This window comes from Cyprinodon tularosa, unplaced genomic scaffold (genome assembly GCF_016077235.1).
Source record: "Cyprinodon tularosa strain WSP-4 unplaced genomic scaffold, ASM1607723v1 ctg140, whole genome shotgun sequence".
NCBI classification, from domain to species: Eukaryota; Metazoa; Chordata; class Actinopteri; order Cyprinodontiformes; family Cyprinodontidae; genus Cyprinodon; species Cyprinodon tularosa.
The window spans coordinates 963,047-976,265 of NW_024038221.1; the positions used below are offsets into that span (position 1 = coordinate 963,047).

The window sequence follows — 13,219 nt, forward strand, 5'->3', positions numbered from 1 at the left end:
TTTAATCAGAGGGCCCCAAGATGAGCCCTTGAGGAACCTCGCATGTGATTTTGGTCTTTGATGTAATTTTATCTACTGACACAAAAAGCCCCCATCCTTCAAGTAGGATTAAAACCATTCAAGTACTGTATCAGAAATGCCAGCACAGTTTTCCAGGCCCTCCAATAGTGGTCCACAAATTCTATCAAGTAGTAATAATATAATGAGTACTAATAGTATAATAGTAACATGACAATTAACAATTATCAGCACAAAGATGGAGAAGATGCTTCACTAATATTAAGCCCTAACACATACCCTTTATTGTGAATTTAAATTAGATGCAACTACATAATCAGAATATATAAATGCTGGATTCTGGTTCTTATGGTATAATCTTTCTCTTTTTCTCTTTTTCTCTGCAGAGGATTTTCAACACCTTTGTTTACACGGAGAAGACGTCAAACGGAGAGACAGAAGTTCAGCAGGTTGGTAACAAAGTGCTGTGTATGTGTGTGCTTGTCCTGCCTGTCTGTGCATGCATGTAGCATTGTGGATGTCTGTCTGTGGTCTGGCATTGTTTTCGCTTTAGCAGCACGAGCACAGACATCAGGGGGTTTATGAAAATTCTGTCTGCTGTCTCTGTAGCTTGGAAGTTTGGTGTCTTATTGATTTATTTTTCCTCCTCCCTCTCTGGCTATACATCCCCCTCAAAGCTTTGGACCAAGGGTTAAACAGAATAATGAGCTGTTGCTAAAATGAAACACTTTTCTTAACTCGCCTGCCTTTAATGCAAATGTCAAATTTCTGTGCCTCATTTTGGTTTTTATAGTGGAAAAAGAAATCTGCTTGGAATTTCCGGCACCCTGTGTCAAATCAGACCTAATTGAGAGCAGGCACGGTGTGTAAAAGTGTGTGTTTGTGTTTGCTCTAGTGCGTCAGAGGATCTTGGAAAAGTGACAATATACACCACAGTGGTAAACAGCCACCAGCAAGAACAGACAGGTTGACGATTGTTTGCATTTCTCTGTTTGTATCCGTCTGTGTCAGCGCATGGAGGTGTGTATGTGTGAGCAGGGTACAGTGTTTCACACCTTTGCTGGTGTTTAATGTTTCACAGGCAGCTAAATTTGGTTTTAAAGATATAGATTTAAAAAAAATTTGGATTGTTTAGCAAGCTGAAATCTAATTTGGAGCATTAACGTTTATGGTTTGAATAAGTATCTTCTCTAAAAGTGGCTTCAACTCCACAGTTGGAGTATTTATTTCAGTGGCCAGCCTAAATAGGTCCCATAAATTCTCAGCGTAACCCTCCTGAGGTTGGCTCTGACTACTTCAGATTATAGCTCTGACATAGTTGGCTCGCTGGTGCGCTCTAGGCAGAGGGGATGTGTCCCTGAGCCAAGGCCGGGCTCAATTAGGGAGGGTTTCTGCAGAGGCACAGTTGAGAAGGGAGAAGTAAGAAAAAAAAGGACAAGGAGCCACAAAGAGGTGCCATCGGCATCTTCTGCGATACTCTCCTGGTGGAAATTAATTATTCAGACTGCTGTGCAGACATCTGTCTCCGTGTAACGACGCAGACTCCCCCTCTCTGTGGCTGACTGTGTCTCATTGTTCTACTCTTTAGCATTTGTTGTCAAAGTGGTTATCTTTGAATTTGAGATGGTTTATTTGCATTGAGAAAATAGAATGATTTTTTAGAATTGCCCTAGAAGTTATGTAAGAGAAGCTTTAATTTATTTGGATTTTTATGGTTGTATAATTGTCAATAAATGGCGTACTTCTGGGTGTTCTGTGAACACAACTTCAACTTCGTCTCTGAGGCAGGTGTTCATACATGGACATCCTGGTTTGACCAAGTTTTTGCTGTAAAAAGGATTCATTAGATTGAATTATCCTTTTGCCATAAGTCAAATGTTTGTTAAAAATCTGTATGTTCAAGGATTTGTTCTAATTTAGCACAATTTGAGTGCAGTGCTTAACCTGAGGGGCATATGAAATTACTCATTTACAACAAAAAGATATAATTGATTGTAATGATATAATATTCCTGATTTTGTATGGACGATATTCTTATTACACATATTCGTAATAAGTTGAAAATAAATGAAATTGATAATCCCCATTTTATATTTTAGGTTACAGTGTGACCAAATTCTTGTTTTTTAAAGATTTTATTTTTAAAATGCACTATATTTAATAGGGATATGGGAAAAAATTGAAGTCGATAAATAGGGATTTTCAGCTCTGCAATATAATCTAGATCTTTCAGTTCCCTAATGTTGATTTAAAAAACAAAAAAAATAAATTTTTACCTGAAACAATGAGGGGAAAATGGGCTCCCTCTGCACCACGGCTCTGGCAGATAGAGCTGTGGAGCCTGTTGCTGTGCGGTGCAGCACAATATCTATATGTGAGGCTGTCACAGTGGAGACGTGGACTTACTCAAACCCCAAACAGCATGGATACCAAAATAACTATATGATTAATATCTTCTAGGGAACATGCTGCCTTTTGTATCTTTTCATTTAATTTGATAGCCTGGAAAAATATTGCAATTTATAGAGATATTGCAATATCGTGATATGGATAAGTATCACTCCTCATAGTACTCACCCCTAATATTTAATGTATTTAAATCAATATTAGCTGAGACATAGCTAACTTTGTTTCAGTGACATTGGCTTCCATTTATGACTTGATAAATTAAACTAGAGAGAGATGGCCTCAAGAACAAGAGTAATTAGAAAAAAAACATTAATCATGAATAATTAAAAGCCAAATAGATATTCTAACAAAACTTATCAGTTCAACATCTATTTAAAGAAGTAATCACCTAGTATTTTTAATTGTTCTGAACTTGTCTTGAAATTATTGTTTAATCATTATTTAGAGATTGGTTTTTCAAATATAGCTGAAGATCCTCCTTCTTAACCCCCTTTTTTTCCCAGCAGGCTACACTTAAGACATAAATGTCAGATTAACGGTTGTATAAGGAACAGAATACAATGGTTTCCGCCTCCCGCAATTCCAGAAATAAATTGCAGTGATTTTTTCTTTTACACATTAAAATCTTTCAGATTAATTGATCAAAATGAACACTACAATATAAGCCCATTATGAATATTATTATCATTTGTTTTTCCAGACCCTTTTCACAATCCTCCCCACTGGGTATCCAATAGATACCTAGGCTTAGCAAATTCGCCAATATCTGATACCAATCTGAACACTATGTTGCCCTGTGAGTGAAGGCCTTGTCTTTGACATAAACTTTGTTTACAAAAAGGGAACAAATTAACACAGATATAAATGTACTTTATATAATTTATTAACAAATAAGCAGCAAAAATAAATAATAGCTCCATATAAAGTGCACTGGCTTGGATCTCCTATATAAAGTCAGCTAAATAAAAAATATCTGAGCCAATATACCATCGTGGTACCAGATTGGTGCATCTCTAACATTTAGGGAAGAAACTAGTTTTAAGCAAAAAGGTATAAATTGTCTCTATCCATCCATCCATTTTCTGACACACTTTTTCCCAAGTGGGGTCACAACGGGTGCTGGTTCCTAGGGATGGGGATCAAAACCCGGTTCCATCAAGGACCCGGGTTCCACTTTTTTCAAAACCCGAAAATCAATAACGTTTGGGCTTATCGATACCACTATCGAGTCTGGTCGTTTTTTTTTTTTCTCCCGGAGGTCCTGTAACATAATTGTAATCAATCCAATCACTGCAGCATGTCCACCAATGTTTTGGAATGAAATTGTAAGCAAACAGATATTAAAAGTAAAACAAGTGAAGTCTGGCAGTTACTGTAACTTCGCTCGCGACTCGAGGATGGCTGAACAGAAAAGACTCCTCCTGCTGCTGCCGCCGCACCACGTCTTCATCATCCACTCAGAGTACCACTGGTGAGCGCGCACACAGACTTTGTAGCTTGTCCGGTCAGTTAAAAATAGTAATTGTGAAATCCGTGTTGTAATCGGCAGCATACAAGCTAGTTAGCTTGAAAAGTAAATAAAGTTTCAGACGTGCTGCGTGATGATGTGTTCAGATCGGCTCAGTAAAACGACAATTAGGTTATCATGATGCGTTCATGTGTAACGTAAAGAAAAACGGGAAATTTTGTTTTTGGCGAGAAACATGAGTAATACAGTTGTATATTGCTCTATATATAATTAAACTACTGATGCCAACATTTATTAACAGATACATTTAATTTAAAATACAATTTATTTGTTAAATATTTTCCTAATCACTAAAAACATGATGAAAAGTGACAGTAGACAATACATTAACCAACAATTGTGAAAATGTATTCTAGTTAGTTTTATGTCATTTCGAAGTGGCCTATTACATTAGCCATGTTTATTGAAGGCTAGAAACGTTTTTGTTATGCTCACTTGTTAAGCAATAAAAGCAATACCAGTTCTGTTAAAAAAATTTTGTTGCATCGTCTTTCCACCAAATAACAGAAAAGTATCGATAGTGGTATCGATAAAGACTCGGATCGATAAGGAGTATCGATAAAGGTATCGATATCAATAAATATTAACGATCCCCATCCCTACTGGTTCCTATCTCCAGCTGTCTATGGGCGAGAGGGGGGGTACACCCTGGACAGGTCGCCAGTCCATCGCAGGGCAACACAGAGACAACCATTCACACACACTCACACCTAAGGAGAATTTGGAGAAGCCAATTAACCTAACAGTCATGTTTTTCGGTCTGTGGGAGGAAGCCAGAGTACCCAGAGAGAACCTACGCATGCTCAGGGAGAACATGCAAACTCCAAGCAGAAAGACCCTGGGCCGGGAATCGAGCCCACAACCTTCTTGCTGCAAGGCGGCAGTGCTATCTACCCATGTTTTCTTTATGTCTGTCGCAGAAAGCAGACTAGCAGAACAGTCTATCCAGTAACCACTTGGAGCGGATCACGTCCCACCGTTCTACATGAGAGCAGAGCTCAGTGTTCTGGGGAGTTTGGTGAAACTGATCGTTTTTGGCTCTACCATAACAGACTGAGATCTATGCTTTAACTTGAACCACAAAAAGCATTTTCGTTTCATTTAAGTCAACTTGAGCTGAGCCTTCTGGGGTTCTTACCCTGCCCACCCCCACAGTCACAAACACCCTCCTCGGCTGAACTCTAATTGATCCATATTCAAAGCACAGATCACATTAGCTAATCACCATGAAGTCTACAATTCCATGTACAGAGGAGTCAAAGTTGTAATGCTGTCTGGGTTCCTAGAGGTGGAGCGCCAGTAATTGCAGGCTGCGCCTCAGGCCCCTATTAGGGCCCAAATTGGAATAGCGGCTGGCTGATTAGGTGTACGAGCGGTCAGTGGGCCGGGGGTCTCCGTTTTTTTCCTCTCTTCCTGGCTTCAGTCACAGGCTTTTTTTTACAAGCAGCAGTAATTATGGGATGTGAACAAAGAGGGTCCAGTTACTCCGGAATAAAGCTTTCATCTGTCCTCAGAAAGGTTTATTAGATGATTCTGTGCTTGTGGAAACCACAATGTCTTGGGGATTTTTCCTGTAATGTCTCATGTTAACAAATAGGACCTTTTTTTGCATCGAAATCTGTATTATTAAATGTTTTGTGCAATTTTCTCTGGAATAAGTAGCTCTCTCATCTTTTGCTTCTCTACATCGTCTTTCTTTTCTTAATCATTAAATAATTTCTAAATCATACATAAACTTTGTTTTGTCTTTAATATAGTTAAAGAAATTGTTTGTCTTCTGAAGTAATTGTTTTCAATAGCGTCACAGATTCCTTCAGACACTTGAACAATGAGGTGTGCATTTATGCATCCGAGTCAAACTAGTAGTCATTGGGAAGTTTTCTTCAGTCTGCTTCTTTTTTTCCAATTTGATTTCACCAGCCATTTAGCAAAATCCTTATTTTTTTAGTTATGTTTTGGCCATGAGAAAACATGAACATGAAATTAATGCTTATTAGTCTGTTGCTTACATAAGCACATGAAAGATGGTTGGAGGTTGTATATTTGAATCAGATCTAGATCGGGTTACTTTTGTTTTTCACGGTGGATTTTCTTATTTATATCTAAATTACTGTGAACCATAGAGATAAGTTCGCATTGTTGAAGTTTATCATCCATCATGTTTCTGTTTTTATCCATGATGACTTTCCCTCTGCTTACTCAGCTGACTAGTAATGTTTATGCACATGGATGTTTAAGCAACCCTTTGATTTCTGGGTTCCATGTTGTAGAGAGATTCGGCTTTGAAGACAAAACAACACACGGGAAGCATATGGGACAAAGTTTCAACATCTTCAACTGAAAACATTTATTTCGTAAAGGGAATGTTTGTTATATCACAACCGATGTTTTGATTAATCTCTTATTATGGCAGACTACTTTTATCCAGGTTTAAGCAGCCCATATATGGGTTGAATTTTGTTGTATTGTTTTTTCAAGTAAAAAGAAAAAAATTTTTAAATTGAAATGTGTAAATAATGCAATTCAGAAATGAAACTTTGATACACTTCTTAATACAAAAAAAACATTTTTAACTTGCTGTTTTCTCCGATTTTCTTCCTGCAAATTATTGATTCATTATTCTTTATATACAAAACTTCATCTATATTTAATTTATTTCAAAGTTTTTCACATTGCATTCATTTTAGATCACAGATCTCTTTCTCTTCATTTCTGATTGCAGGCTTTCCTCTGGATTCAGGAATTAAAATGCATTTCCATTGGTCAGCAGGACGTTAGCAACATTTTTATCTCTTAATGTGCATCTTAAGAGTGAGCATTCATTTGAAGAGAATGAGATCTGTCAAATGCAATTTGAAAAGGTTGCTATTTTTAAAACTCAATCTGAAATAATTGAAATATTAAAATCAGTAGATTAAAATTATTAAAAACTGAAAGTAGAAACAAAATATGAAATAAAACTGGAAAAAATATAATTATTTGAAAAAAATCTTAGAAAACAGCATAGTTTATTACAAAACCTTTTTTTTTAATAAAACATGTTTCAAAGTTTCATTTCTGGTTTCCTTTTTTTGTATTTCCATTTACAAAATGTGTTCTTTGCTTGAATGAATGAATGAATGAATTAATGAATGAATGAATGAATGAATAGGAATTTATTTCAGACATTTGACAAACAACAATAAATGAATCAACCAAATAAACACAAAAAAGACTAGTTAACCAAATCAACCAAACCAAACACAAATTTCCAAACTAACTATATTAACTAGAAACATAAACCCTCCACCAAATAAACCTGCCTGTATAAACAGCCAGAGAACGGACATTGATTAATGTAAATTCTATGTTTTTTTTATACCCCCTCTGCCTCTAATTTCACTTGAATCAACTTAAAGTTAATTATTACTTGCTATAATGGAACAGAAGTCACTCCATATACATGCTAATCCACTGCCTGTTGGTTATTTAAAAGAAGAAAGACTGTTTTAGGTTTTTTTTTCTTCATAAAAATATACTTTTAAGGCCCCAGAAATGTTTTATTTGATGAACCAATCCTATAATGAAGTATATTAAATTTATACCTAAAGGTAACGTGGTTCTGTTTACATTTAAACCTCAAGGCAGTGAAAAAGTTTGGTGGCAAAATGAGCATAAGAAAGGCAAATGTAAAATCATCTCTTGTAAGTCCGTCAATATGACCTCTTTATATTAGCATAAAGTGGAGACCAATGCGGATAGTTTGCTTAAAAGTATAATTATTTCCCTTTTCTGACTACTGCATTGACATTTTTTGTTGTTTCCTTTATGCAGCTGGCCAAGAAGATTCGGGAAAAGTTTAACCGTTACCTGGATGTGGTAAACAGAAACAAACAGGTGGTGGAGGCTTCCTACACCGCCCACCTCACCTCTCCACTGACGGCGATCCAGGACTGCTGCTCCATACCTGCATCCATGATGGAGTGAGTCACTTTTGTCTCAAAAACAAAAACAACTGGAAAATGTCTGCGTGTCTTTCAGGACTGAAGCGCTGCATGTTTTATAATTGTGTGTAAACGCCCTCTGTGCAGTTAGCCCTCCCATTCATCTACAAAAACACATCATTGGTTTAGACATGTTTAGATGATCACAGGATTCGTCATACCCTTTTACATCACATTTTACAGCGTGGAGGAGAAAAGGCTCGGAGTAAAACTTGGCAGCAATTTTCTGACTTCATGCATCAAAACTCTGCACTGTAGAAAGACACACAGACACCTACAGCTTTTGGCAGTGTCACCATCAAACAAATTGTTGTCTGTATAATAAAATACTAATAACTACGTCTGCTTAATGATGGGGGTGTTTAAATACAGTTCCAGTGCTGCAGGCTTCTGTTCACTTTTATGAAAGTCGAAATGAGACTAAATATATTGCTGGGTTAAAAATTGGCCCAGTCTTATCGACCAGCCTTCTCAGCCAATCATGGACCCCAGCAGGCGAAAATACAGTTCAAAAGCTGAGCACAGAAAAAAAGGCCACAGTTTTCAGTGCTAATCTACAGAGCCACAGCTGTCTCTGCCCTTCATCCCCTCCTCTCTCCATTTCCCTCCATCTCCCTCCCCTTTATCAGCGGATGGAACTAGTCACATCTCTCTGAAGTTTTTGCACTGCGGACTTCACAGGCTGCTGGGTCACCTGTCTTTCCTCCCATCATACAGAAAGTGGGTCGGGCTCAGAGCCACCTGAAGCGTTACCAAGCGTTCAACATAGACCCGTTTTAACGTTTTTCTAAAAAAAAAAAAAAAACAGGATTCTACAACTTTAATAGAATGACAAGAGTAAAAACATTAAGGAATAAAGATGTATATAAAAACATTTTTGCCTAATGCAGCGAGTCATTATGGAAGTGTTGGTGATGGATGCACCAAACTGATGGATCTCTGAGCTTCAAAGTCTTTTCCCCAAAGGGAGAAAGAAAACTCAGCTCTCCTGCTTTCATTGCTCTCATTTTTGGATTTGCACAAGATGGTAAAATGATTTGAGAAATAGCTCATGAAATACATTTTACAAACTCACTTCTTTTCCTTCATTTTTGTCCCTATAAGTAGAAAATCGAATCCCAATAATTGAGAAAGCTGGTATACTAAAATATAGGGGATTTTACAGAGTCATTAAATCAGTTATTTTTAAGCAAGTGCTTTGCTCAAAAGAATAAAGCAACCCTACTTTTTTCAGTACTATGAGATTTTTCTAGAAAGAGCTGCGTGGGTTATTAGCGCTGCATGACCTTCGGCTTTTTTAGAAAGTATTTTCTGAAATTTGACAGTCACAAACACGATTGTACGGAAGACGATTAGGGCGACTGAAAAAATAAAAAAAATTAACTGATTTTTACATTTTATTTCAGTATAATATGAGAAATCTTGGATCTTGGAATTCTGGCCGAATTCTGACAGCTAACAAACATGTTAGCTTCAAGCCCTAGCCATGTCCGTTTTAGAGACTAAACTACGGTAGCTCTCTTGTTTTAAACACTTTTTGCTCTTCCATTAAAGAAATAGCATCACCGGGGACCCCTAAGACACGTAAAAAGTCACCTAATTCCCTCATTTTTCACCAATGTGTTACTGGCCCTCCCAAAAAATTCACATCTTTGTCAGTGAAGCTAAGTGCTCTCACATCTCTTCCCTCATGGTGCTCATCTGCATTAAGATGCAAAATTCTGAGGAAAAAAAGTCTGGAATTCTGAGATTAAAGTCAGAATTCTCAGAAAAAAGACACATTTCTCAGAAAAAGGGCACAATTCTGAGATTAAATTCAATGTCAATGTCAAATTTATTTATATAGCACTTTAAAAACAGGTATAAAACTGCACCAAAGTGCTTTACAGGAAAGACAACAACATCAATTAGCAAAACAGAATGTAAAAACACTGCTTCAATTAAAAGCCAAATAATAAAAATAAGTTTTAAGAAGCGATTTAAAATGATCCAGGCAGTGGGCGGATTTAATCTGAAGAAGTAAATAGTTCCACAGAATTGGAGTAACAACAGAAAAGGCCCGATCTCCTTTCCTCTTAAGTAAAGTCCAAGGACCTGTCAGTAATAGTTGATTATTAGAGCGTAAGTCAGAATTCTGACTTTTTTCCCATTTTAAACTGAAATCATATTTAAAATTCAGTTAACTTTTTTTTTTTTCCCAGTGGCCTTGATTCTCTTCCATATACATAGATGTACATAGATAGTACATGTACATACTTGACTATTATATCTTACCAACTGTTGCACTCAAGCATTAAAATCAACAAATGTTTGCACACCATGATATTGCAAAGAGAATCATAATTCCATATATTATGAAGCCATATTTGATAGTTTGTTTTTTCTCAAAATAGTCACATTTAGGCCCAGTTTTAAACTTAAGGCATCAAGTGTATTCCTAAGTTGCTAAACATTTATACAAAATACAGAACAGTAGGAGTTGAAATGAGTGAACTAAAGAAGAAAAATGGTTACACCTAGTTTAGCTATTTTATTAACTTGCATCTCATTTGCATTATCAAGCTTTCACTGGCAAAAGGATCTCTTAATACAGATCCTGTTGGGTAAAAAAAGCATGATAGTTTCTAAAATACGGGGAATACAAATACAAGCCGAATCAAGACAGAAAATGTTTAAAGTTACTCACTGGTTTCCATTTATTCTTTAGGAACAAATAAATCAACATTTATAACTGTTAGCTGTGATTTTCGTCAGGTATTTAGCAGGCAATAGATTAATCACATATAAAATGACTTTAGAGCGAAGCGCCAGCTGACTTCCTGATGATGTCACTCCTATATAAAGTCCACTTTTATATGCCTTCAGCTTTAAAGGGTCAAGATTAAGGTCATTAGACGTCCCTGATTTCAGGGAACTGTTTTGGACGACCCATCACTGGTAAAAATAAACTTTATGTCACTGATGTTTTTAACCTCAGGTCTTAATGTCAGGTTTTAAACACATACTTAAATAAATATGGAAATGTTTAATCCGATTAAATAAATTTGCCAATTTAGGAAATTTAGGGCAACACATTTTTACAGTTTGTATCAGTTTTAACTGCCTTTACCTTGAAAACATTGATAGAAATAGCTTTAATTCTCTTTATAAGAATGCCTTCTAACATTTATTTCATGATTGGAAACATTTTAGATTTTTAGTCAGCAAAATATTTAATGCATTTCCCAGACTGGTAACTTTAGCACATCCAATTTCACTTAAAGTAAGAAAGAAAAACTAACAACCTCAACAAGCAGGAGTTGGCTAAGGCTAATGATAAGCCCACGGCTCTGTTCAAAGTTTCTCTGGCTAGTTTCAGACCTCAGCTGTTTTGCGGGGTCTCCCTCAGGTCAAGCATTTAATGGCGGATCAGATAGTTCACACACTGCTCATGTCTGGCGGTCTATCTTTTCTCAGGGAGGCCACATAGGTCAATGGTTAGCATTCAGTGGTATGCTTTAATCATCGATTCTTCTCACAACCTGACTGCCTCTGAAAATAGATACGGCTTCTTGAACCAGTGTGTCGCTGTATGATTGTGTTTCTAACATGGGGCATCTGGATTGTAAAAGCGGTGATGCAGCTGTAAAAGTGACAAGTGTGCCGTACGGCAGCGCAGGCGACACGTTTCATCAGTGGCTGTCAAAAGCAGCCCTAAATTGATAATCATGCTATACTAAAGATAATCAGTTAGCAATTTCCCTTTAAATTGAACTAAAACATACTAGCATGTCAAATACGCCCTGATGAAGAAATAGTGATTTATCTGTTTTAGCTCAGAAAGTGCTAATTCTATAATTATATTGATATATATTTCTAAAATAATCTTGCATAAATGATTGGTTTATTTACTTAGTTTTCCTTTGCCAACATGTTTCATTAATATTTTGATAAATTAACCCACTCCACTTCCTGCCAACAATATGCCGTCCAATACATTTACCAAGCTTTCCCCGTTTGCTGTTCTTTGACCAAGTCCCCAGTGAGCATGTTGGTAATTTACAAACATGAGAAGAGCCTTAACTACCGGGTAAAACTGACATACGGTAGTGGAAAAATCGCAAATCTTCTTTTTTGAGAGTAAGCTTGTATAAGCGATGCAAACAGCAACTTATAAACAGAGCATGCATGAGGAGAAATGGGCTCGTGCACGCTCTCGCACATGTTTAATAGGTGTTGTGCATGTGCATTTTTAAAGTGGAGAGGGCGGCTCTTGAAAATTCATGAAAATCCTCCACTATACCTTTCTAAAGCGGGCAGACCTTATTCTTCTGTTGGTTGTTTTCTAATTAGCCCCACATATCATGAAAGAAGACTAAAAAATGCATGAGCTGATTTCCTGCTTTATCTTAAAGCTATTTGATTTGTTTGTATACTTTCCCACTGCCTGTTTCACGAAACGCAACTATCAGTAAAAAAAACAAAAACAAAAAACTGTGATTATATTTGCAAAACATGGCACCATGACTTTGTGTAGCTCACAAACAAAACTCCCAGAAACCTTAACCCTCCAATGTTAAACCTAAAGTTACGCCACTGAATTAGAGTATTCAAATATTGTTACTGACCTCCATGCAGTGTTATATTTACCTATTTTCTAGACAAAAATATGCCTGTCATGTATGTTGAAAAATATCCTATAAAAAAAAAAATAGTTTTCTTCAACCATCAGTATTAACAGGTGCATTATCACCCATAATATGCCGCATATTAGAGTTGGTAATACAGAATTTCCGTTCAAGATTAAGGTTTGTATGCTGTTAATACTCGGGTGATGTTTCTGTAGATTAATTCTCACTATTTAAACCACTGGCAGCCTATCGGGTCACTTCAAAGGTATATGTCGCAGTGATGAATCACTGCTTGAAATTCACATCAAGCAGATCTCCTGGTTGCACACTCAACAAAATGATGAGATCTCTGCTTGCACATTACAGATTAGATGTCAGAACTCCTGCCAGGGCTGTTTGAGGGGGATTATTTATGCCTTGGTAGCAACTGCAAATGTTCTTTTTCACTATCATCAAATACCTCCAACGTGTTACTTTTCACTACCATCAGATGCCTCCAACGTGTTACTTTTCACTACCATCAGATTCCTCCAACGTGTAACTATTTCTCCTCTCATGTCATCCCTTTTAACCCTTTATCTAAATGTTTTCTGCTTCAGTCTTCTGCTTACTGACAATCTACTCGTACTCGTACTCGTCGTCTCCAGCTTTATCCGGAACCGGGTCGCGGG

General features: G+C 36.8%; 1 protein-coding gene across 1 annotated transcript in view; it reads left to right on the forward strand.

Moving 5' to 3' along the window:
• The window catches only part of cachd1 (cache domain containing 1), a 119,424-nt gene that overhangs the window by 52,505 nt on the left and 53,700 nt on the right, over positions 1 to 13,219 (forward strand). Inside the window, exons 2-3 of the mRNA XM_038278375.1 lie at positions 405 to 467; positions 7,769 to 7,917. Coding sequence (XP_038134303.1) covers positions 405 to 467; positions 7,769 to 7,917 — 212 coding nt within the window. The remainder of the gene's footprint in view (positions 1 to 404; positions 468 to 7,768; positions 7,918 to 13,219) is intronic.